General features: G+C 44.0%; 1 protein-coding gene and 1 long non-coding RNA gene across 3 annotated transcripts in view; one reads left to right on the top strand and one right to left on the bottom strand.

Moving 5' to 3' along the window:
• The window catches only part of LOC148543242 (uncharacterized), a 138597-nt gene extending 137858 nt beyond the window's left edge, over nucleotides 1-739 (bottom strand). The window contains exon 1 of one of the 2 annotated variants that reach the window (XR_015878996.1): nucleotides 517-739. This is a non-coding gene — a long non-coding RNA (uncharacterized LOC148543242). Of the gene's footprint in view, nucleotides 1-447 lie in introns of both variants that reach the window. The other variant, XR_015878999.1, reaches the window with a different exon arrangement.
• Nucleotides 740-2753: 2014 nt separating this feature from the next.
• The window catches only part of SIAH3 (siah E3 ubiquitin protein ligase family member 3), a 91101-nt gene continuing 66163 nt past the window's right edge, over nucleotides 2754-27691 (top strand). Inside the window, exon 1 of the mRNA XM_088477470.1 lies at nucleotides 2754-3028. Coding sequence (XP_088333596.1) covers nucleotides 2894-3028 — 135 coding nt within the window. The 5' untranslated portion in view covers nucleotides 2754-2893. The remainder of the gene's footprint in view (nucleotides 3029-27691) is intronic.

Genomic DNA, 27691 nt, shown 5'->3' with positions numbered 1-27691 from the left:
GGTCACCTTGGTGCTGTGTGCTGTCCGCTCTGGCTGGTGTACCATGGTGATTACTGGCTCCCGATGGTGTAACCAGCCCCCCTACCATATCATTGGGAGAGTGGAGGTGGCAAATGATTCTTGGGAGTCAAATTAATTGCGGGGAGTGCTGGTGATGCTCCGTACTTGTTCCGCCATTGGCTAGTCCCCGACCACCGCTATGATGAGATGAACTCTGCCATGCCATGCCATGTTGAAGCAACATAAACCCATGATCCCTGTGGCTCTCGTTCATTACCAAAGCCCCCACTGCTTTGTGTAATATTTCTTCTCCCCAGGGGAGAAGAAATATGCAGGGAGGGTGTGCTGGGGTGCTGATGGGGCTCCCAACTGAGGCTGCGCTTCTCTCCCTCCAACTCTGGGCCCCCAGTATTCTGTGGCCTCAGTTATTGCTGGCAAATCCCTTACCCCAAACAGATGTGCTGCTGCAGACTTTCTCTTAATTTTTTCCTTCTCCAAGCCCTGCGTCTGCCTTACCGACTTCCGGCCAATAGATGGAGCTCTGGCAGCACGTTTGCCTCTCTGCTGCTGCCGAACTCATCCTCTCTGCGCTGCTCTGGACTGTGCATCTTCCCTGTCCCTGAAACAATGAGGTAAGCTCCTTCTCCTCTCTGCTCTTGCATACGGGACAACCATGCTGGCTGCTGCTGTAAACACACGTGCTGCTGCTGCTGCCGGGTAGGATCAGATCGCTTCCTGTGCTGCTCCACGCAAGTAATGATCCTCCCCCCTGCCCTGTGCTTTTAACCCTCTACAGCCTGCCCAGCCCCGGCTGCCATCACACAACCCCAGGTGTGAAAGGAAGGATGGGCATGCCTGCCCACCCCTCTTTTTTCCGCCGCTGGCCCGCGGGCCACAATGCACCCCTCCCCCTTATCCTGCTCCGTCACCATTTTGGGGCACCTCGGCTCCTGTTCTCCCTGCACATTATGCCCCTCTCGGTGTACTGTACTGTGTTCTCTCTGCACATTATACCCTGTCAGTATACAGTGTGCGCTCTCCACATGCATTATGCCCCTATCTATCGGTGTACAGTGTGTGCTCTCTACATATAATGCCCCTTTCGGTGTACAGTGTGTTTCTTGTACATTATGCCCCTGTTGGTGTATAGTACAGTGTGAGCGCCCTGCAAATTATGCTCCTGCTGGTGTACAGTGTGTTTCTTGTACATTATGCCCCTGTCGGTTTACAGTACAGTGTGTGCTCCCTGTATATATTACCCCTGTTGGTGTACAGTACAGTGTATGCTCCCTATATATATTACCCCTGTCTTAGTACAGTGTGTTCTCCCTGCACATTATGCCCCTGTCGGTGTACAGTACAGTGTATGCTCCCTATATATATTACCCCTGTTGGTGTACAGTACAGTGTATGCTCCATATATATATATATATATATATATATATATATATATATATATATATTACCCCTGTCGTAGTACAGTGTGTTCTCCCATTATGCCCCTCTCGGTGTACTGTACTGTGTTCTCTCTGCACATTATGCCCTGTCGGTGAACAGTGTGTTCCCTGCACTTTATGCACCTGTCGGTGTACAGTGGGCCTGATTCAGAGCCGGACACTCTGACCAGAGCGCTCGCTCTGAATCAGTGCCCTCCTACCTTAAAATGGATCGGCCTCCTGGCCGCTCGCATAGCTGTGGGTGACCACCCACAGCATATGCGAGTGGCCAAAAAGATGGTCGCGATGGTCAAGACCATCGCGACCATCGGGCTTGCGACGACACCCTTGTGGTAGGGTCTCGCTGCCGCAAGTCCTGGAGTGATTTTGGCTCTATCAGAGCCAAAATCACTCCCACTGACATCACTAGTGATGTCAGTGGGGCCGGACTCAGACGGTAGGTGTTCCCATGGGAACGCCTCCGTCTGGCAACCAAGCCCCCGGCACGCCCACTAAAGGGGGAGTGCTGTCAGTCACCATCGACAGCATGCCCCCTTTAGTGCGAGACCCATAACGACGGCTTGGCCGTCATTATTCGGGTCTCGCGCATGCGCACGACGGAGCTCCCTCCGTCGTGCGCATGCGCATTGGGGGAACATCGACCCGCTAGCGAGCGTCCTGCGCTCGCAAGTGGGTCTGAATGACCCCCAGTGTGCGCTCCCCGCATACAGTATGCCCCTGTCTGTCGGTGTACACAGCGTGCTCTCTGCATATTATGCCCCTGTGACTGTACACTGTAAGCTCTCTGCATGGGTTGCCTTTCCTCAAGAGCCATTGGAAATAAGAGTGGCAGGTCATCATGAAGATCACAGCAAGTGTAATGGGAAATATAAATCTCCTTCAGCAGTGCCATCAAATTCCCATCATACATGTTAAACTCCCCAGACTGCCGATTTTAAGATGTATAAACCACAGTGGATTCGCTTAACTTTTATTTGTTGTTTTGATGTGATTTTTTTTATTTTAGTGCCTGTATTTTTTCCCCCTCATAAGTGATTACAGCATGAAGAGAGTCAATTATTAAATGAAGACATTAGGCACTGAGATTTGTTGCAGGATGGGTCTGTAATGGAGAGATGAATGTGATGCACTGATGTATGGTAATATGCAAGTAGTACATTCCCTAGCACTACCTCTATTCATCAGTGAGCTTCAGTAGGGGGAGGCATTTGTTATTGGCTGCCTCTGGTCCTCAAGGATAACATTCCGGCTCTTTGGATTGGTCAGGCGACTGCTGCAAGATTCTAACCATCTTATTTGGATGATAAATATGAAGGCATGCTAGGAGGTGCAGGAGTGTAGTGCTCACACACCGCTACACTCCTCTCCAGGTCTCCAGCACTGACAGGCTGTATTACTAGCCCTGAGTGAGACAGGGGAAGAGGCAGAAAGTTGTGATGCTTTTCTTTACTCAGTGTTTTGGGGCAGTGTTAGATCTTATCCATTTGAGGTTCCAGCATTACCAGGCTAAGAGGGTCTTCTCCTCAGCTGGACAGTTGGTCTGTGTGGTTAACCCGACACAAAACTCAAAGGTGAGTTTGGACAGTGGATATGATAACACATTGTTATTTCCAAATATTAACATTTAGCAGTCACTTATATAGCGCTAGCATATTCGGTTGTATTTTTCAATAGGGACTATTACATTTCTTTCTCAAACTAGGGATATCCTTCCTGTTCTCAGCTGTACTATTGGTGTATTGCTTATCTCGCTGCTCTGATACTCTGTTAGCGTGTTATACGATAAGATGTGATTTTCAGAGTATTCATAATAGGATTCATCATTTAATTTGCATGCAAAATACAACTGCGGGGCAAATGTGCTTTAATCTGGAAAGCAATTACATGAAGTTTCCTTGATGTGCTGGTGGAGAGACGCTTTGTTTACATTCTGGGTTAGGTGCATATTGCTGTTGTTTGCACTGGGGGGCATTGGTTGTATGCTAAAGTCATCTGTAGCTTGAATATAGGATCATTTTATATGTGTGGCTTCTGGTGATTACATGAAAGTTCATGATATAGCACAAGAGAAGTTTCAGGACCCAGCTATACTGTAGGTGTTGTGGGTATATTAGTACCTGTCTATAGCTACTGTATGTACTGTACTGTACTTCAAAAACAATTATGTTTAACCTTGAAAGTGTCTCGATGCTAAGTATATTTAGTAGTACTGTAGTACACTATCCCTATGGCAATGCTGCTGTCCAAGACGGATGGTGCTGAACTGTGCTATGCTGAAATTCCTCCGTTATTGCCGCTGTATAGTGCCTGTGTGTGGATGGCGTAGTGATGAATTATCTGGACACGACTGTTGTCAGGAATGGATTGAGCTATAAGATTGCTTCTCTAGTCTATCTATATAGTTACAGCTAGTACATGTGTAAGGTACTGCTGCACAATTATATCTGTTGTTCTGACGACTAGGAGGTTACAATGCATGTGTATTAGTCCTGAACAGTTCCTGCTTGTAAAACACTTTTTAAATAGATTCCATAATGTTGTGCAGTGAAAAAAGTTGTCAGTATACAGCGTTTGAATATGATCAAAATATAATGCACATCATAAATGATTATTATATTTAACTATAGGCACAACCCCTATGACTGAACTTTCATTGAGCTGCCCACTGTTGACTAATACTAGCAGTGATATAATTTGTATATATAATGTTACACATATGAATTAAGGTTTTATCTTTTAATAGTGCACATGCTGTAGTAAGAATGTCTGTTTAAAGTCTTTATTTACTAATATAATATATAAACATCACATTACATTCCATGTATCATATTCTGTTTCATTGTATGTATGGGAATGAAACTGTGTAACTAAAACACTATTAAAATCCATCTAAGCAACATAGCAGCGATGTTTCTAATTCTGTTGTTTTGAAAAGACACCAGTGCGTGGGAAGCAGGTAGAGACGTAAACAAAGAGATGATGGATGAACAAGCATGGTATATTTTATCTATAAAAATAATAACATTAAAACCTCCTTTTATTTTAAACCTTGATATGATATTTTCTGTTAGAATTGCCTTTTGGAAATCAAAAAGTTTACATTGATGTTCTCCAACATTTTATCATAATGGTAATTATGTGCAAATAAATTAGGATTTACAAAAACATTACAGTACCTGATGCATAATTTTAATGTACGGTATTGCCACTGGCCTGAAATGTATTAATAAAATATGGTTTTGAAAGGAGAAGGAACCCAAAGCAAGAAGTCAGATGTTAACTTTTATCAATTTGTCACAAGTTAGGTTGAATAAAGCTAGTATATATTTACCCATAGTATATATCCTTGCAGTGTATCCCTACAGTATACATGAGTACCATTGGAGGAATGAGCAATCTGATAGTGAAAAATAAACTTACAGTGTATTACCCCTTATTATTAGAGATGTGCGCCGACCCTCGTGTTTTGGTTTTGGATCTGGATCTCCCCTGGTTTTGGATCTGAATCTGGTTTTGGATTTTTTTCCTTGGTGTTTTGTTTTCGTGTTTTGGTTTTGGATCTGGATTTTTTTCTTAAAAATCCATAAAAACAGCTAAAATCACATAAAATGAGCCTGTTTTTGTTCCTACAGTATAATTAACCTCAAGAACATTTATTTCCAGTAATTTCCAATCGATTTTGACCACCTCACAATCATTTTTGCTTCATCTAGTTAAGGCCAAAAGGTTGCATCCAGCTAGCTGGCTGACTAAGCTAAGTGAGACATTGGGCGACACTAACGTGGCAGTTCAGCTTCTAATTTCCAACATGGATACAGTGTGTTATACAGTGTGGGTTGGATACACCAATAGTGCACTTACTGTGACAGCATTGTCGAAAGAGCGGGGTTGCTGACGGTGTCCTCAGTACACGGAATGGCAGTGCTGTGGTGCTGGCAGTGTCCTCAGTGAAGGGTACCAGTGATGACGGCAGTGCGGGGGTGCCAGCGGTGTCTTTAGTGCAAGTTTGCTGGCTGTGTCGGCAGTGTGGGGTGCCAGCGGTGTCTTTAGTGCAGGTTTGTTGGCTGTGTTGGCAGTGCAGGTTTGCTGGCTGTGTCGGCAGTGCAGGGTGTCAGCTGTGTCTTTAGTGCAGGTTTGCTAGCTGTGTCGGCAGTGCAGGGGTGCAGTGGTGTCTTAGCGCAGGTTTGCTGGCTGTGTTGGCAGTGCGGAGGTGCCAGCGGTGTCTTTAGTGCAGGTTTGCTGACTGTGTCGGTAGTGCGGGGGTTGCTGGACGGTGTCCTCAGTACATGGAATGGCAGTGCTGCAGTGCTGGCAGTGTTTTCAGTGAAGGGTACTGGTGATGTCGGCTGTGCGGGGGTGCCAGCAGTGTCTTTAGTGCAGGTTTGCTGGCTGTGTCGGCAGTGCGGGGGTGTAGCAGTGTCTTAGTGCAGGTTTTCTGGCTGTGTTGGCAGTGCAGGGGTGTTCTCAATGCAGGGTGCCGGCAGTGTTGGCAGAGCTGGGGTGCCAGTGGTGTCCTCAGTGCAGGTTTGCTTACTGTGTTGGCAGTGCAGGGGTGCTGGCGGTGTCCTCAGTGTGGGAGTGTCGGCAGTGTGGGGGTCGCTGTCGGTGTCCTCAGTATGTTGGGCAGCAGTGCAGGAGTGTCGGCAGTGGTGGATGCTGCCAGTGGGGGTGCAGTTGGTGTCAGCGGTGTAAGGCGGCAGGGTGTGGCGGGGCGCCATCTTCTTTTTATCCTTTGTGCTGTTTTCAATGGGCTTAACGCTGATTGGGTGAGAGCTGTGACAGACGGCTCTCTCAGCCAATCAGCATTAAGCCCGCTCAAAACAAATCCTCGCGACTCGGCAAAGGGGTCGTGAGGTTTTGCCTCGGGTGAGGGATCCGGGGCAGGCAGGGAGATCCGAGCTGGGCTCGGATCGCCCTGGATCCCCGAAATTCAGGTGGGTTCAGATCTCTGAGATCCGAACCCGCTCATCTCTACTTATTATAGGCTATGTGCAACAGGTTTGTGAAGGTACATGGATGCATGTTTGTGCACATTAATACCTGATTTTCCACCAAAAACCCGGGTCCAACCTGTGTTTTCAGACATGGTTTCCAACCCTGGTCAGACACCGTTTACACAGCACCATCAATCTGGGTTATTCTCAGGTCAGCCCTGTTCACACTGAACCTTGGTCTGCCCTGCTAAACTTGTGAGGTCATAAAAAGTGGGAGGTGACTGCTACACAACCACCAATCAGCTCATTTTAGGCATGACCCAGGTCGGATAACCCGGGTTGTGCCATTTACACTGCACCATTACCCAGGTCCATCCTGGGTCCGACCCTGGTAGCTACCTGGGTTGGATTGACAGGTCACTTGACCCGGGTTATTTTTCAGGGACCCTTTTACACTGAGCTGCGACCCAGGTAGACCCAGCAATAACCCAGGTTTTTGCTCTGCTGTAAAAGGGGTATTAGTAAGAATCACATATGTATGGGAGAAATTCAATTAGCTGTGGCAAATTACCCCTGGCTAATTAATCCCCTAGGACTATCCAATTGGCCCTGATGCCAGGAGTCATCTGGGATATTTTTTCACCTGCCTCAGTGGTGGTTAACAAGTGCCGCGACCCTATTATCGTATGAATACGTGAAAATTTCATGGTGTGGGTTAACTCCCGTTAACCCATGTTAAAACTTAACATGGTACTTTCATGGGTGAATTTGGCAGGCTAATTGAATAGCCCTGGACATTATTTTTTGCTACAGCGCATGCGTCAAGTCGCACTATTCATGCGTCTGATTGTGTCCGCACAAAGTCATAGCTGTGGTTTCAGCCACACACATGAAGTAGTGTATTGAAAATGTAGTGGGCATTCCTTGGTGATGAAAGGGGTGACTTAGAGCACGCTCAAAGATGGTCCATCTTATAGGCAAGTTATGGGTGTGTCATGGGCGCTTCGGTGAAAGTGGTTGAATACATAGACGCTCAACTGCTCACATAAGAGGCCATACTCGTATGGAGAAACTGCATCTGCCATTGGGCTGATGCAAGTTTCGATGGTGAGTACAGTGTGTATGAATGCTGAAAAGTGTTGCAGTCCTTGCACATATGTGTACCAGTGAAGGACTGTGTAGCGCCATTTGCATAAAGTTGCAGACTGGCAAACGCCAATAGATGCAGCCGAAGTCGCTTCTGCATTTACCTTTGACTCCGTTCCCCAGTGTGTACAAGTAATTTCAATTGTAAATAAAGTTTTATACAGATTTTCCTAAGGATTTCTGTAATTGAGTTAGGAAGATTTATACTGATATAATATTTCTACTGCATGGCTTTCCATACCTTTTGCACTAGTGTCAGTGACAGAAGGTAGATCACCAGCTATTTAAAAACTGTATTTGCCTTTGTAGAAATCGCCTCCCACTCCTTGCAAGTACAGGAATATGTTTATCTAAAAGGAGTCAAAAGTAATAAGTAACAACAGGAATGGTTACCTTAATAGTATAGAGACAAAGAGGGGTATTCAATATGAAATGTTAACTTCACTGCCGAAGTTAACGTTTCATATCGGAGTTGTTCTCTGTGTTAAGTCTGCTGTGCGCTCCCGCTTATCCCCGTATTCAATATCAAATTAACGAAAACGGGAAACTCCGAAGTTGGATTTGCGTAAAGTTACGAATTTTTCCTTAAAATAATTGTAAGACCCCCCCTAAAGGTGTAAAAACATGGGGGAACACTATGGGTACCCCCGTTTTAGCCTTTAATTGATAGTCGGGTATTTAAATAGCCGCAGCAGGTGTTTTTTCCCCGACATTGAAGAAGTGATGCAGAAGAGCACTTAGGTTATTTTTTTCATTTTTTTTAGTGGTCCCATCAAATTTGGGGAACATGAAAATGGGTACTAGCATATTTTGATGTCCCAAAAGTACATTTTTAAAAATTCTGCATTTGTGCACCTGCCGCTATAATTCTATTCTAGAAAACATCTGCCGCATACTTGCAGAGTAGCCCTGAACCTATTTCCCTATTGTTAAACAATTTTTTCCCATTGTTTTTTTTTTTGCACCCCAATTTTTAAGTTAATTTTTTGGGGTGTTCCTATTTTTTTTTTTTTTTACTTTTTTTGACACAGTTCTTTTTTAAATGTCATTCTCAGGGGTGCAGGCTATTTTTTTTAAGCCTGCACCCCTAAACCCCAATTCTGCACTTTTTTTCGACACCTATTCAATGGTGAAAAGTTATCCCCGTTTTTTATCAAACACTTTTCAAAACTGCGATAAGTCTTTGAAATTGAATACGGTGTACAACTAAAACCTGCGATATTAACGCAAAAAAGTTTAAAAGTGCGATATTAACGCAAAAAACTGACTTATCGCACCCATATTGAATACCCCTAAAAGAATATTGCTCCATTGAAAAAAGTTTACTAGGAATTGAAGAAAAAAAGGAATTGAAACAATATGAAACACCATAAAATATAACTGTTTTTCCCCATAGTAACTTTATGGTCCTCCCAACCATCTCTACGATCTAAATGTGTGGCTCTGTGCTCCGCGTGCAGAGAGACCAATCTTTAGAAGGTCACTGTGCAGAAGTGTAAATCATGGGTGTATCTAAAATGATTGCAGGGTGCCCGCAATGCACACCCTGCACCCATTTGTGATATTTACCACTCCATCAGCGCTGCAGATAACATTGAGAACATGGGACCTGATTAAGGCCTGCTCGCTAGAAGCGTTCGCTCACAGCTGGCGATGGTTTGCAATGTGCACATGCATATACATCGCAGTGCGCATGCGCAAACTAGTCAGATCGATCAGGAAGCGTATGCTCGCCGAGCATAGACAGCCCAGCTGAATGAGTGACAGGACAAGCCATTTGTGGGTGGTAACAGGGGCAGGCCACTACAAACCGGGTAGTGGAGGTACAAACGGAGGCGTGCCTGAGTGTCTTAACACTTTTTTAGAGGCGTGCATAATTAACAGGCAGCGTCATAGTACACGTCACCTAGTTGAATTTTACACTGAATTGCTCACAGTGCTTGCGGTAGGGTATAGTCAACATCAAGCGCTGAGAATGCATCCGGTGGTACTCGATGGTACTGATGGTTGCATACATTTCCAGGAGATGACTTGCGCAAGTTGGCATCTTAAGACAGGCAGGTGGGCGTCTGCATACACAAAGCGATCACACGCCAAACCATAGTGGGTGTGCTTATGCCTTGCCGTGCGATCGCTTGCCTTGCTGTCACTTAGCCGAATTTGCATAAGCTGGGAGCAAGGGTACGCATCTAATGAGCGGGTCTGAATCAAGCCCATGGTGTGGATGCCATGTTTCCGGAGAACTGCAAATGCGCACTACAGAAACCACCAGGAAATGTCACCAACACCATTTTCCCAAAGATTGGCGCATTCACAGTAGACAAATGCAAAGTGCAAGAGTTTACTGGGATCATGCACCGACTTGAGAGAGGGGGCCTCAATGAGTCTGCACATGGCCTCCTCCTTTCCTGAACCACCTAAACCTCCACCACCCCATTAGACTTTTAATGGTTTTCCCTAAAATACAGCCCGGTTTAGCCTTACTTTTGGCTTAAATAAAGAATAAACTTTTTATTACATTGATTTAATTGATTCTAGAAATGTTCTTCTTTATTAAAGGCTGGCAGAGATTCGGTTTTATTCTATACTTTTTATGGACCCATTCAGTAGAAAAGAGCATTTGCAGACTTATACTGAATATATTGCCCTTTGTAAAACAAAAATAAATAGAAAATTAAAACTCAAGCACCTTGCCGCTCTTTCCAAATCCTCAAACAGCTCCATGATAAACAGCTTTGACTTGTTGGAAATATAAAAGGACAATCACGAGCATGGGGTCCTATTGCAATAGAAAATATATATAAATGTTACCTGCATTCCCATATCTTTTGATTTGTAGTTCGCAAATAGTAGTTATATCAAAATTGTAATTGTAAGCAATTAAAAAAACATATCACTCAGCACATCACTAATACATTTAGCTTAAATGCATTTAACTTAAATCCATTAGAATTTTTAATATCTAAGAAATCTCATTGTATCTATGTCTCACTGGCATGATGCCTTTGTTCACCCTGGATCAATGCTGAAATATAACTTCAAAAATTGGAAATTTAAGGTGGGGCATAGGGGTTTTGTTTTCCTGAGTCCTCATATTACTTTATCGGGTTGGGTACAGGATCCCGGCGGTGACAATGCCAGCTCTGGAATCCCGATGGTCAACATCCCGATGCATCTTGGTGAGTATTCTAACCCTTACACTAACCCTCCCTCTAACCCTAACCACAACCACTCCCGCAGCCTAACCCGAACTGTCCCCTTTGATAGCCTAACCCTAACAGTTCCCTCCCACAGCCTAACCCTAACCATCCCTTCCCACAGCCTAACTGTAACCCTCCCCCTAGTGCCTAACCCTAACCACTAGCTTTAACTCTAAAACACACCGTCTGGATTCTGACCAGTGAGATGCCGGAACCGGTATTCTGACCATTGGGATCCTGAGCTCCGAGATGCTGACTACATCTCTACTTTATCATATGATTTTATCTTATACAAACAAAAAATCTACTTTTACAAAGAAATGGTCACCAATTTCACGGCGGCATTAGCATATTATCACACAGCCGCTGTGTGCAAAGATGCAGCAGCTGTGTGATATTCTTCCATCTCTGAAACAGGCCCTTAATCCCAGGGGAAATGTAATAAGTGTTTTCCTTTTATCATAAAATTAATTTAGCACAAACCTATGCTACTAGGTTCTATTCTACTTTTAGCTGAGGGTGTTTATCCCTTACCATGCAGGTGTTTTCTGTTATTTGCACAAAATCTCAATGTTTGATCTTATTTACATCACAATAATTGCAGTCCACGGTCTCTTATACCCCTTTCACATTTGCTCCAGTAACCCGTGAACGCGCGGCAACCCAGGTTACTGGGCAGTGTGAAAGGGACAGGTTGAAATAAGCCGGGCATGAGAAGGGTTGAACGCATGTGCAACCCGGCTCACAGGGCAGTTGTGAATGGGTAACCCGGGTCGATGTGACCCGGGTCCCGTTCACTGCATAGAAACGCCGAAGGACGCAAGCCCGAATGAGGTAAGTCTGGGGCGCCCTTAGCGTTAGCCACGCATTGGGGGAGGGTTAGGTTTAGGGAGCGTAGCGGGGTTAGGGTTAGGTTTTGGGGGTGGAGGTTAGGGTTCGGTACCCCTAGGGGGGATGGTTAGGGTTAAGCACCACTGGGGTGGTTAGGATTAGGCACTAAGGGGGGTGGGGTAGGTTTAGGCATGAAGGGTGGAGACTAAAGCTGCCCACACACATAGCGATATTTTACCCGATCTGGCCGTAAATCGTGAGTCCCCACTCACGATCATGATGCGATGTGCGCCCCCGCTTGTCGCACATCGCATCATCAGATCTGCCATGCAGTAGGGCAGATCTGACAATCTAGGACACGAAGCACTGTGAAAGTCTGGATAGAGGAGAGATCGTAAGAAGATTGGACACCAAATCGTGTGCAGATCGTGTGGAGATCATGTGCAGAGCTGCCGGGGAGAGTTTCAAGGGAAATCCTACATAAATCGTACACATTGGCTGATCGTGTGCAAATTGCTATGTTTGGGTGCGGGGTGGGGAGAATTAGGGTTAGGGTACAAAAAGGGAGGGTTAGGTTTAGAGGGGGAAGGGTAAGTATACTTACATGACCCCTGTTGGGATACCAACCATCGGGATGCCGCTGTCTGTATTCTGACAGGAGGCATCCCGACAGCCGGCATTACATACCCATTCCCTATAATACTGTTGCATTCTGCAGCCAGTTATGTGTCCCATCATGGAAGGAAATAAGCCCATTTTGTCACATAAAATCTTGAATCTCATTTGGTGGTTCTCTAAAACTGTTGGCAAAGCCTCAGAAGCATTTGGAATATTTGAGTGTAGATTTGTTTCCAGTGCATATAATGAAATAGTACTCCATCAGTTCTTTTAGCACATTTATTCCAACAGTTATAAGGCAGTAGTAATATTAGAAATGGGGGATCAGGTCCAAGGCGATACAGACATATAAAAAAAGTAAAATCAAACCCCAATGTTGTCAGGCGACTTCTCCCTCATAATGAAAATATACAAAAACAGAAAAAGGCAAAATGTGAAGTACAGCAAAAATTCTTTATGCAAATAGTTAGAGAAATAATCCCGTGTAGAAATGGAGCAGTGTAGCAACTGTAGAAAATCCAAAGGATAGAGCCTCGCCCCCACTAATGGAAGAGCTGGGCGTACCATAAACTCACATACATTTATGAGTGGAAATATATATAAAGGTATCTTTACAAATAGGCATACCCCAACTCACGTAGTAAAGGAGTGGTGATCCACATATAAAGGTATCTTTAGATTTCTTAATCTGGTGGTCTCTTTAATCCAATAAAATCCACATACTCAATTGTTCAAATTGTAGAAATTAAAAAGGTCACTTTATTCCAATAATTATTAAAAAAAGCACTAGGTACTATCAGCAAGATCTCAAATATCCAAGTCAGAGGAAACAATAAATCCAAAAACAAGTATGAGGTCCGGACTTAAAATAGGTATCGGACTCACTGTATATCCTCCAGATCAAATGTCCTAGTCTCTATGACTGTCCTTAATGCCCACTAGTCTCAGCACCAACGCCGTTTCGATCTCCACAGGATCTTTATCAAGGTGTAGTGAGACAATGAGTTGATGGCGCTATTTATCCTTCCTAACAGGAAGTGATGTATCAAAATCATATCTGAAGTGCATTAAAGAAAAAAGCAAAAAATGACCTTTGATCATATGCATTCATAGATGTCCCTTCCATATATTGCGTCCAATAAAGGATCTAAAATGCTAGCGCATAGGTTGGGGTGGAAAAAAGCTGGAGCATAACCACGGAGACGCGGACCGGAAGTCCTCCGTTCCACAAGCGTTCCAGGGCTTCCGGAAATCACGTGACCAGTAAGACGCGGACCAGTAAGTCCTGCGTGTCATAAGCGCTCCACTGCCAAATCTAAAGATACAGGAGTTTCATGTGCATTCCGGGGCCTCTGGGAATCACGTGGCTACTAAAACGCGAACCAGGAAGTCCTGCGTGTCATGAGCGTTCTACAGCCAAATCAGAATTAAATGGTAAGGGGTGCAGGGCGGAAGTCCTGTATGTAATGTGTGCACCAAGTATAACACACATTATAAATCACAAGTAGGTTATAACCTGGAGATCAGGCACCCAATGCTCCAAATTAAGCAGGTGGGATGCAATAAAACCTCCGGTGGGACAATTCCCTTTAAGATATGTTCCTAGATACCCTTATATCTGGTTGGATGAATCTATAAAGTGCATATGCATAATAAAGACAGATCAAACACATACCAATTCATAAATAAATAGATATCAATTCATAAACACAGATCAAACAGATAAACACATACTAATTCATAAATAGATAGAATTACAGACTTAAAATGTTCATAAGTATATACAAAAAAATAAATTCGTAAAAGTGCATCAATTTAAAATTTCACTTGGATTTTTCCCAAATTATAAGGGTGTGTTTAGAGGCTGATTCTTCCATGTACAAAATGGCATGTGCCAAAGATTATTAAGAAAACCTTCTCACTAGTTCACCCACCATGCGGTTTGTAATGAGATCATCCCCCTGGCTCAGGTATGTATAATGTATAAGGCAAATAGAGACATACACTGATTAAGCACAGTTTTAGAGTTATTTCCAGTACTTGGCTGCCAAATCCATCTGTGCCAGGTATGTACATAAAGTAAAAGGTAAATATTGTATCAGACAGACAGATACATAGCTATGAGATAGATAGATATGAGATAGATAGATAATTGAATTAAGAAGAGTTTTGAAAGGTGAGTTATTGCTACTGTGCAATTACGTCCATCTCTGAATCAGGCCCTTAGGGTACATCACCAGCATTTGAACAGGAATGTGTCTAGCAACAAGTGTCTACAGTATACCATGTTACTTCATTTGTACACAACATAATTATATAATGGCAATGTCATATACAACAGAGAGAATAGTGTCTTGACACCATTATTAATAATTCATTATTAATAATTGTAAAGGTGCATGTATTGGTTTTGGATAAAAATTACAAAAAATTTATTAAAAATCGATAGATTCAATAAAAAAAACTACAAAAACAGCTAAAATGTCCGCGACCAAAACCCCAATTCGGTTTTTAAATTCGAGTTCCGAACTAGCAAGAGATCTAACCCGGGACCTGGCTCTACTCGGAAACCCTAAATTCGGGTGTGTTCCTATTTCAGAAATCCGGACCCGAACATCTCTACTACAAATATAAATAAAATTAAACATCTGTCATTTTCCACTTTACAAATGAAACAGGAATCTTATTACCTGCTGCAGTTCAGCTGGAAATAACAATTAGGTAATAGTAATATATGAGCAGGGGCGTATCTATAATGGGTGCAGGGTGTGCGGGGAACACGGGCCCCTGGGTCCTCTCTGGAGTCCCGGTTTGGCGCAGGGGTCCGGCGCTGTAAAACAACTACAAAATGGCCGTAGTACATGTGCAGTACAGGGAAAATGGCCGCCGTGGCCATTTTCCCGGTGATCTGTGCATACACTATAGACAGTGGGCACACTCTAGTGCCCAGAGTCTATAATTCTGGTGTTAGCCGCGCACAGCTCAGTGCGCTACCGGCCGCCGGGCGGAGAGGAGGGGGCCCGTGTAGGAGACTGCACACGGGCCCCCTCCTCTCTAGAAACGCCCCTGTATCTGAGCATGACTTTGTATAAATAGCAGACACACTAATGATTTATATACTGTCAAATGGAGAGGTCACTTTTGCAATCCGCTAAGATAGTGTTTCTGATTATCATTATCATAACCATCAATTTGCATAGTCTTCCAGCACACACAAGAGAGATGTATTTCCATAGGTGCCTGTATCCAGGTACTTTAGTCACAATTAGTTATTTTCTGTAATTGGCTTATGCTTGCACATCCCTTTCTCCCACATTATGGGGTCGGGATGTTTTAAAAAAGAGGGGGTCCGTGTGCAGACTCCATGCAGGCCCCCTCCTCTCTCTGGTGGTGCTGCGGAGCAGTAGATTCTGGCTTAGTGCCAGGGTCTATCCAAATTTTCCCGGAGACAGCAGTACTGCGCATGCGCGAGTCACCAGGAAAATGTCCGCCACCATTTTCCCAGTGATATTTGCTGCCCTGCAGCGCTGGCTCTGCTCTGCAGAGCAGCACTCGGGAGACTAGGGACAGGTAAGTATAAGACTATATGGATGCAGGGTGTGTGTTGTAGGCTCCCCTGGACCCAGGGGCCTATGTCTGCACCTATTATAGATATGTCCCTGTATGGGGTATATGTATTAATTACTGGGTTTTGGATCCGATAATTAGATTGTATTATTGAGACATCGCAGCAAAAGAACTAAAGGTTCGCCATGTATTAAAAAACATAAGCAGAGGCTGGGCTCCCTTAGGAGCTTGTCCCTGCGATGTGTAGTAGTAAAGAATTCACTAATGCGATCACTTTATTTCCTGGTTCAGGGGCCAGTCTGCTGTCAGTGCATGTACCAGCAGGCATTATTAGGGGATCCAGGGGCGTAACTAGGTATTTGAAGGCCCCATAGCAAATGTTTGTAAGGGCCCCTATGTATGACCCAATGATGAAAAGGTATATAACACATGTAACTCTGACAAGGAATATAGGCTCCCCTCAGCTCTGGGCCCCATAGCAGCTGCACCCCTTGCACCTATGGTAGTTACACCCATGGCAAGATTCCTCTCCACATGCCAGTGCTTGGTATTATAAATTCAACATTTTAGCAGCTCTCATAAAAACCTATGGTCGCTGCTTTTGAAATATGAAATATAGGGGATCACAGCAGATGTCTCTAATATCCTGCATTCCCCTGTACATACATCAGGGTATCCTATATGTTTGTGGGTATTCCCTGTATTCAGATGTTTTCAAAGGATATCCCACATGTCCCTTCAAGTCTACCTACATATTATGAATGTTGAATACACAATTTTGTTGCACATGCACAGTAAGCCCTACTCTACACAAGCCTCTTAATTGTGAAATATTTCATTTGTAATATTTCATTTATATTGCTTTCCTATGTTGGATTTGTGTGTACATGTTTGGTTTCTATTGAAATTCTAGCATAAGTAAACCACTGTACATACAGTAGTACAACACTTTACTCATTTGCACATGTAAACAGCTCTGCAACAGCTAATATATGCCTGGATTACTCAGTCATTTCCATTTTAATTGACTTAAATATCAAGTTCCATCAGCTATGAGGAGTGTGACGGGCACCTAAGTGACCACCCTGATCTGCCCAATGTGCAGCCAATTCCTATTAAAAAACAATCAGAAATGTACAAATGATCCACCTTTAGAGGTGCACTGATGTCCAAGCTGTTTAATGTAGGCTTTTCTGTGCTTGTGCTCTTTATTATTATTATAAATGATTAAACGAAATCTCTTTTATTTCTGCTATGCTTAAAGCAGCAATTCCACATATATGTTTTTTCTTTAAACAGCAAGTTATCTTTTAAAAATTAATCTGATAGTTATTGTTTTTAGCTATCATACTATGAATCATTACCTTTCAAAATATTTCTGGAGTCAGTGGCATACCTCCCAGGTACAAGACAGGGATAGAGCGTTGCAGAAAAATGCTGCAATTTGTAGTCTGCTGCCTGTAGCATTAGAGAGGCAGCATTTGGGCTTCACATTGGCTGCACAAATCGTGTACCTGTGCATCGCAGCCCCTTGTGCCATTCCCGACTTCCTGACAGGGGCGGATTAACGTTCATACGGACCTGGGGCTGAAAATGATCAAGGGAAGTGAAGGAGGCGTGACCAGTGCTGCGTGGGTGTGGTCAGTGCCATATGGACATGTACATCCCATACACTATCTGCTCCAATGTCTTCCTATGTATATATAGAAATAAAATGTCAGTACTATGATTTATGGCTGACCCTATGATCAGCTGTGTGGCTGGTCATCGTCATGATGTCAGGACGATGGGTCTTTTTTATGTGGAGGCCTGGAGCTGTAGTGCCACTTGCCGATGGTTAATCTCCCCTGGTTCCTGAGATAAAGGTTAAAATATGTAATATATTTGCAATGTTACGTATTAAAAAATACAGTAAATTCCCCATTCTATTACATGGATACTTCCTGAGAAGTCAAGGATCTGATTGAAAGGCTCTGGCTTGGGATTTAAAATAGATCCTTTAAGTTTTTCTTTTTTTTAGTAGAATTCAGCAAACTGTGCAAATATTGATCCAATGTAGGAAAGTCATTTTAATAGACCAGGCTCAATTTCCCACATTCCCTAATCATCATATTTTTTGTTATTATGTGTTTTGTTCTCATTTCCCATAAGAACCAAATGCAGCATGTCAGTATTACTGATGGCATCATTTCACTTATTGAATTTCTACTTTGAGTATCACTTTCTGTAGAATAAGAGTGAGGTCCATTGGAAGGCTGCATGAGAAGTGCCAATACAGCATGATGTAATATTTCATTTCTCTAAGTAGATTTTCAAATAAAATGCCAGTCAGTGTTCAATTTACACTCTGACAGTGCTTGCTGCATCTCCTAGACATTTACCAAGGCCAGAAGTCAGTACATTAACCTTGGCTTGGGTGCAGAAGAGTTGAGCAGTTGCCCCTGTGCATAGGGCTGTTAAGAGTACCCAGGGACAAACTACAGTATGACAAATATGGTTTGTGGGCATGTACTAAGCATACACAGTTGTCAGTATTGTAGATATTTAATAAACAATGACCTAAAAAATTGCTACTCATGTAAAAATAATCTAAATCATGCAAATCAACAACAAGGACATAAGAGTGACTGTGATTAAAGGCCTGATGCGGAGTGACACATGATGCCAATGTTACAGAGTTGAGCTATTTTTTTAGCTACTTGCACGAAGAACCCTAAATACTTTTACGCCACGTGTGTTACACAGTGTGTATGTACAGATGTGCAGTGTGACTGAGATGCACGATATCACAAATGTATTGGAAATGTGCTGAGTATTCCTGGGTAGTGACTAGAAGGTGACTATGTGCAAAAATGGTCCATCTTATGGGTGTGTTATGGGAGTGTGGCGGATGTGTTGCTGAAGTGTTTGTGCACACAGAGGCTTCTTCATTTACATTGGAGGCCAGACTCAGCCGGAAAATCTGCACTTGCCATAGGGCCACACTTGCCAACATACTGGCAGCCCACTCCAGGAGGGGACAGCCAGGTCGGAAAAGCAGGATGGCGTGACGAGGTAGAGGAGGGCACAGCAGGGGACACTATAATGGAGGCAGAGCGGGGGGCGTGGCCACGGAATCACGCAATTTTGGCCCCGCCCCTGCTACCCAAAGCCAAGATTTTCGGCATTGTGAAGCAAGAGGCGAGTTCACAATGACTCGATTCAGCCATCACCCCCCACTGCAGGGATTTGTCTGGGATTCGCAGGGGGGGGGGGGGGCGGTGGTCGGCTGGGAGGTTTACCTACTTTTCCGGGGGAGGGGGGCGTAAGTGCCTCCCAATTTTCAGAAGGCTCCCGGCCAAATCGGGAGAGTAGGTAAGTATGCATAGGGCTGATACAAGTTTCGATGGGGCGTCTCAGTCCTTACACACATATGCATGGATGTACACCACGGAAGGGCTTTCTAGCTGCACTGCATAAAATCACAGACGTGCGAACGCTACTAGATGCAGATTCAGATGCAGCTGCTTTCTACTCAGAATCAGGCCCAAAATTACTTCATTTTAAATGTGTTAATGGATGTTATGAAAAGTTAATGTTTTCTCTCTCTGTTTTATAGAATGGGAATCAGCCAGGGTGTGCAGACCCAATGTGGCTATATAACATCAGTCCCATATAATCAGCCAGGGTGTGCAGACCCAATTTGGCTATATAACATCAGTCCCATATAATCAGCCAGGGTGTGCAGACCCAATGTGACTATATAACATCAGTCCCATATAATCAGCCAGGGTGTGCAGACCCAATGTGGCTATATAACATCAGTCCCATGTGGTAATATAAGGGGCTGCTATAGGAAATTAGAGCTACTGTACTGCTACTAATTGTTTTAAAGAGCATTGTGACAAGGGGAAGGCTATCACAGCTGCAATTATTTATCTTTAAAAATAGATTATAACTAACCCTTTGTAAATACATGTTGAGTCCAGATAAATACTGTAGAATTTGAATAGTACAAACAGGCCATATACAATTTGACAGGCACAATCCTTCCGTTACTTATGAATTGCTATGTCACAGTCCCTCCTGTTGATATACTGTAGGCTATTGGGATGGTGGTCACAATAGGTGCACAGCGGGTGTAAAAGTGATTGTTAGGCCACACAGAGAGTCCTTAACTAGGATGCTGGGTTTATTGGTAAACAGCAGGTAACAGTGTAGCAGTGGTAATACAGGAACACAGTGGTAATTAATAGCAGTGACCAGAGGTAATACAGTGGTGGCTATTGCAGGTAACAGTTTTCTCACCTTCGGGAGCTAAGTGCTGGGCGTCTGTGGTAGTGCAACCTGTAGCATCCTTTGAACGCTGCAGACAGGCACCCTGCTACAGTATGTGTACAGCTGCATGGAGTGTCTTCAAGACGCACTGATACACATCGGGGTAATGGCCGCCCAGTCCCCTATGCACAATGTTATGATGTCATGAGCAAAGAGGGAGGGCCTGACACAGGACGCTGTTAAACCCTGTTACAGCCCTGTGTGGGCGTATAAGCCGTGCTCATTGCTACTGTGCATATGGAGATGGGCGGCCTATTTCAGGTGAATCTTCTGCCCCCATAATAGAGGGCATGCAAGTCCCAAAGCTAATGATGATGGCACAGATGGAAAAAACAGTTGGTGGGCCTTCCGCATGCAGATACATGGATCTTCAGCATAGATGGGCAGATACTCCAAATAGAATAAGATAGCATGCAGGCTGCCGCTGCCCTAGGGAAAGTGTCTGCAGAAGTGTCCGACTCAATATCAGCCCCGCACTATGTACTGATATGTTACAGTCCATCCTGTATATACATATTGGTTTGTAACAATCAGGGCTGCAACTAGGGGTGTACGACTGGTGCAGCCACACACGGTGCAGGGCTCTGTGGGTGCCTTTGCTTCTAGCTAGCAGGATGCCTGGAACGGCTCACTGCAGTCAGTAACGCTGCCACCTTGAGATGATACAGGCACTCTGCAGTGTGTACAGCTGCCTGGAGCATCTTCTAGATGTTCTCTGTACTGCCGCGCTTCTGGGTGCTGGCTGGGCCAACTACCTATCCGTGATATCATGATGTAATTCACAAAGGGGGCAGGGCACATTAAAGTGCTGTTATGGCACTGGTTACAAATCTTACTATTGTATTATATACTATTTTATGGCGACAGAAAATCAGTCAGATATTATTAAAAACCATTAGCGCACTTTTGTGACATCGTTTTTTTTACATCCCGGTATGTGTACTAATCTGCAGCGGCTGGGCTCCATCCTCTCGGGTCTCGGGCTGCACACAAGATATTGCATTGTTTGTGAGATCTCGCACATGCACAATGGGACAGGTCAGGAGGTTAGATACAGTGCATCAGCACTAGGCTAATGTGCTGTGGGTCTAGCAGGGATCACCAGAGGTGGTAGTTTTCTCTTCCCCACTCCAGCGGCCAAGATGTTAATACATCCCAGCTTTATTGCTTAATGCTTTGCCTCCATAAGAGGCAAAAGAGGCAAAGAGGCAGAGCTATAATGGCACGAGTACATCTGCCCCTTAGTCACCTACTGTAGTCCCTTTCGGGACTCTGGCCCTCATTCAGAGGCGGTCGGAGGATGCAAGCGGTCGCTCAGAAACTGGGCAGCCGCTTGCATCCTGACCGGCCGCCTCTGTTTCGGTCGTTAGGCTGTGGGTTTACACCCACAGCTCTAATGACCGCTAGGGTGATGGTCGCGATGGTCTATGACCATCGCGACCATCGGGGCTTACGACGAGACCCTAGGGTAGGGTCTCACTTATCGTAAGCCCTGGAGAGCTTCTGGCTCTGTCAGAGCCGGAAGCTCTCCACTGACATCACTAGTGAGCACTGGACAAACATCAAGGCGGCCGTGCGGTCGTAGACCGTACGGCCGCCTCTGAATGAAGCCCTCTGTGTGCTTCCCCATCACTAGTGATGTCAGTGGGGCCTCCCCCAAACGGCAGGCGTTCCCATGGGAACGCCTCCGTTTGGGCTGCCACTCCCCCGGCCTGCCTTCCAAACGGGGCGAGCTGTCAATCAACATCAACAGCTCACCCCCTTTGGAAAGAGACCCGCTACGACCAGCGCTGTCGGTCGTAGCCGGTCTCACGCATGCGCACGAAGGAGCCGGCTCCCTCGTGCGCATGAGCACTGGACAAACATCAAGGCGGCCGTGCGGTCGTAGACCGTACGGCCGCCTCTGAATGAAGCCCTCTGTGTGCTTCCCCTTCATTGCGTATAGACTCATTGAGTGCTGAACTGCCTTTCCTTCCCAGTAACACTCCTCTGCACGAGTTCTCTAACCCTCACATCTTATCCACATCCTACCCAGTTTGTTGTTTAATGCTCTGTGTTTTTCCTAAGATATGCAAATTTACATCTATTGTACCTATGATATTGCAAACTTAACTGTTATTTTGTATAACGCTTGTATAGTGCTGCAGTAATTATGTTGCGCTTTAAAAATAAAAATATAATAATAATTCCTGTACATTTGTGCTGTTTCATCACAACTTTCTGTACACATATACTAGAATATCACAGCAATTCCTATACATACAGTATATACTGGTATGTCACAATCCTTTCCATATGGATGTATGGGTATGTAACAGTACTTCGTGTACATGTGTACTGGTATAGCACAGTCTCAGCTATATACTTAAACTGGTACATTACAGCACATTCTGTACATATGTACTGGCATGTTACAGTCCTTGTACATATGCATCAAAATGTCACAGACTTTATTGTACATACTGTATGTACTGATATATCACAATCCTTACAATACATAACATATATAGAGGTTTATCACAGTCTTTATTGTACGTGTGTACTGGTATATTACAGTCCATCATGTACATATATAATGGTATGTTAAATCCTTACTGTACATATATAAAGGTACTGTATGTCACAGTCCTTACTGTCCATGTGTACTGGTACATCACAGTCCATCATGTACATACAGTGCAAATACTGGAAAGTATTCACAGCGCTTCACTTTTTCCACATTTTGTTATGTTACAGCCTGAGGCCCTGAGTCAGAGCCGGACGCTCTGACAGAGCGCTTGCTCTGAATCAGGGCCGTCCCTCTTACTTTTTGGAGCGGCCTCCTGGCCGCTTGCATAGCTGTGGGGGACCAACCACAGCTATAGCGAGCGGCCAAAATGATGGGGCTTGCGACGAGACCCTAAGGTAGGGTCTCGTCTGCCGCAAGCCCCGGAGTGCTTTTGGATCTATCAGAGCCAAAAGCACTCCCACTGACATCACTAGTGATGTCAGTGGGGCCGGCCCCAGACGGTAGGCGTTCCCATGGGAATGCCTCCGTCTGGGCAGCCACGCCCCCGGCACGCCCACCAAAGGGGGCGTGCTGTCACTCACCATCGACAGCACGCCCCCTTTGGTGCGAGACCCATAACGACGGCTTGGTCGTCGTTATTCGGGTCTCGCACATGCTCACGACGGAGCCGCCTCCGTCGTGCGCATGCGCACTTGGGCAACATCGACCCGCTTGCGAGCGCTCAGCGCTCGCGAGCGGGTCTGAATCAGGCCCTGATTCCAAAATGGAATAAATTAATTTTTGTCCTAAAAATTCTACACACAATGCACCATAATGACAACATTTAAAAAGTTTTTTTGAGATTTTTGCAAATTTAATTAAAAAAAAGAAGAAATCACATGTAGATAAGTATTCACATATGTAATGGTACGTCACAATCCTTATTTTTCATATATAAAGGTATGTCACACTCCTTATTGTACATGTGGTACATCACAGTCCATCATTTACATATGTAATGCTATGTCACAGTCCTTACAGTACATATATAAAGGTAGGTCACACTCCTTATTGTACATGTGTACTAGTACATCACAGTCCATCATGTACATATGTAATGGTATGTCACACTCCTTATTGTACGTGTGTACTGGTACATCACAGTCCATCATGTACATATGTAATGGTATGTCACAATCCTTACTGTACATATATAAAGGTATGTCACAGTCCTTATTGTACATGTGTACTGGTACATCACAGTCCATCATGTACATATGTAATGGTATGTCACAATCCTTACTGTACATATATAAAGGTATGTCACACTCCTTATTGTACATGTGCACTGGTACCTTACAGTCCATCATGTACATATGTAATGGTATGTCACAGTTCTTACTGTACATATATAACGGTAGGTCACACTCCAGGGGAGTCTTTAGAGAGAAGGGGGCCCGTGTCCATTCCCCGTCCGGGGCCCCCTCCTCTCTTCCCGGCAGCCGGCCACCGGAACATTAGTAGACTCTGGGCACTAGAGTGTGCCCGGAGTCTACTGCGCATGCACAAAATGATGGAAAAATGGCCGCGGCGGCCATTTTTCTGGCTTTTTGTACAGCGCTGACACCCGGCGCGGGACCTCGGACAGGTAAGTTTTAAACATTATGGGTGCAGGATGTGTGGTGCGGGCCCCCCCCCTGGACCCGGGGGCCCGTGTGCACCGCATACCCTGCACCCATTATAGGTACGCCCCTGTCACACTCCTTATTGTACGTGTGTACTGGTACATCACAGTCCATCATGTACATATGTAATGGTATGTCACACTCCTTATTGTACATGTCTACTAGTAGATCACAGTCCATCATGTACATATGTAATGGTATGTCACACTCCTTATTGTACATGTCTACTAGTAGATCACAGTCCATCATGTACATATGTAATGGTATGTCACAATCCTTATTGTACATATATAAAGGGATGTCATACTCCTTATTGTAAGTGTGTACTGGTACATCACAGTCCATCATTTACATATGTAATGATATGTCACAGTCCTTAATGTACATATATAAAGGTATGTCACACTCCTTATTGTAAGTGTGTACTGGTACATCACAGTCCAACATGTATACATGTAATGGTATGTCACAATCCTTATTGTACATATATAAAAGGTATGTCACACTCCTTATTGTACATGTCTACTAGTAGATCACAGTCCATCATGTACATATGTACTGTTATGTCTGTACATCATGTACATATGTACTGTTATAGTTATGTTATCATCTCATACATATTTTTCTGGCATGTCATCAGCCTTACTGTGCAAATTTACTTCTGTATATATATATGGCTTTTCTGTGACTTTAACCAGTGGCATATTTACAATGGAATGGTGCAACAATTTCCGCTTTTGTGTTTAATTTGACTCACTGTAATTTCAGAATCTGTAATATTAGGAGAAAATTATGTCTTCCTTATCCATTATGAACAGTGTTTTGATCAATCCAACTGTCAACAACTTGTGTCTTTTCAGCTCTGCATAAAGCTGGGCCAATAGTCAGCCAAAGTAATGTGTGCTGAGATTTGTTTTATCACCTCTATACACAAGATGCAATCATCCTGCACTAGGACTGCATCACTCCGGGAAACAACTGGAACATTTCTCTGGCTTCTTTGTACTCTTTGTACTGTTATAAATCATGTTGTGTAGAGAGTTTCTTGCAAAGAGAAATAACTTATAAATATTTACATTAGGTGATTCTTCATTCTAACCACTGATTCCCTTCTTATTGCTGGGGCCGGGACTATATTCACGGTGATCATGGTAATTTGAGTTTATATCGGCTGCTGTGTGCATTGTGACTTTCTGAGACCTTTAACTTTAGGTCATCTAATCACAATCTAAATTCAAACTGGCCCAAATCCTTTATGTGCTGTTGTTAGACAGGGATCAGTATGAATTAGGCAACATTCTGTTATAAAGATGGATGCAAACTGTTACATATGGTTAAGTAATTTTAGTCTTATGTGCATTAATAACATTTTTAAAACACATTTTGTGATGTTAGTATTAGTTGAAAACAGGTTGCCACCTTTTATAATAGTGCTCTCCATGTGCTGTATTTGTATCAGGTCTAAAATAAATATATTACTTGTTGCTAGGTGAATACTACTACAGTATGAATAGGAAGATGTCAGAGAAAGTGGTGGCCGCAAAAAAGGTCCACGTAATGCAAAACTGACTGGCCTGGCCTATGACATAGGAAGATAATTCATTATTATGATTTATTTATTTATTTAACGTCATCATATTTAATGATTTTCAATAGGGAATAAATAGTAATAAAAAATGACTAGGTATGAGCAGCAGGGGCGTTTCTAGAGAGGAGGGGGCCCGTGTGCAGTCTCCAACACAGGCCCCCTCCTCTCTGTCCAGCAGCCGGCAGCGCACTGAGGTGTGCGCGGCCAGCTCCAGAGTTATAGACTCTGGGCACTAGAGTGCACCCAGAGTCTATAGAGTATGCGCTGGTCACCGGAAAAATGGCCACGGCGGCCATTTTCCATTTGTTTTTAGAGCGCCAGACCCCCGATTTGACGTGGGACTCAGGAGAGGTAAGTATGCTATGGGTGCAGGGTGTGCGGTGCGGGGCCCCCCTGGACCCAGGGGCCCGTGTGCCCCGCACACCCTGCACCCATTATAGATACGCCCCTGATGAGCAGACAGAGAAGTAATAGACCCTGCTCACAAGCCTTCAATGCACAGATGTGTCCAGCTACATTTTTGCCAATCGCGCTACAAACGTGCACACGCATCGCGCCATGTGATTACCCGCAGCAGCATACACTACGTTACACTATGAGGTGCTCTCCGATTGCACCATGCAATCCTATGGAGGCGCGGGTGCGAAAGCAGTGCGCATATCCGCTCTCGGCCGCATGCCTCACGTCATGCGTGGCGTGATTTACTGCATGCGCAGCAACGATGTAGCTGGGCACATCTGTATTGGAAGATAGTTGATCAGATAGACTTAAAGCTGCAGGTGTATAGGAATTATGTATTTTCTCCAATGATGTCTTACAATTGCTTGGGTTGGCAATTTTTTTTTGTATTTACCATTCCGCATAAAACAAGTCACTTCATATGCGATATGCAAATGTAGTGCAAGATTTCATTGAACTGTTAGCCTGAGTCCCCTCATCACCGCAATAAATAATCATTACTAGTTATTAGAAGGCCATATAAAAGAGATATAAGCTAATTTATATAAAGTATATAGATTTTTTTTCCTTTTGTGGGCTGGTCCTTTACTCCAATAGCGATTATATATTATTTATCAGGCATTGTACCCAAGTGAACTGCTTTTTGAAAGATTTTATGTCACCCTTTGCTTTATTAATAAAGAAAGTATGTGTTTTGCCTGAAGTGCTGCTAGACACACTGTCTGCACTATTACAAATCATGCGTTTAAATTGCTTTTTACGTTTGTTATGTTTACTCATAAGTGTGTGATTTGCATTAGAAACAATGCTGTAAAAGTCCAATCTGTGCAGCACTGTGTTACTATCACAAATCAAGTTATTCTAAAAAACCCTTCTAAAGTTCATCCGTCAGATTAGCTTTCACAAGTGGCTGTTTGCTGCTAGTTGCAATTTAAAATGCAGCTCATGGACTAAAGGAAAAGGAATATATTATAATCAGGGTTGGACTGGCCCACAGGGGTACAGGGAAAAACCCTGGATGATCCCATGCCTGTGGGCCTCATCCCCTCCTCTTATATCAATCAGTTTCTCTATTAGAGGGTCAGTTACTGTACCTGGTAGAGCAGGAACATGGATGAACATGGGGGCTTTTCTTGTTTCTATAGAAACTATACCAAGATTCGCTCTTGTGCCAATCAAAATTAGCAGTTGGGTTAACAGATGTTTCATTGTGTGAAAATAACATTTACAATATAGCATCCTACTAACTAAGAATGTAATTGTAACAAAGAAATAAACAAAAAAGTAAGCAACACTTAAGAAATCCCAGTGGTAATAACTTAGATCAGTGGTTCCCAAACTTTTTCACTTCACGGCACTGTTAGTGTCACATCAGTTTTTTTTATGGCACATCTAGGCCAA

The sequence above is a fragment of the Taudactylus pleione genome, unplaced genomic scaffold, assembly GCF_031769625.1.
Source record: "Taudactylus pleione unplaced genomic scaffold, aTauple2 ptg000005l, whole genome shotgun sequence".
In the NCBI taxonomy this organism is placed as follows: domain Eukaryota; kingdom Metazoa; phylum Chordata; class Amphibia; order Anura; family Myobatrachidae; genus Taudactylus; species Taudactylus pleione.
This window is presented reverse-complemented; position numbering and strand designations above follow the sequence as displayed.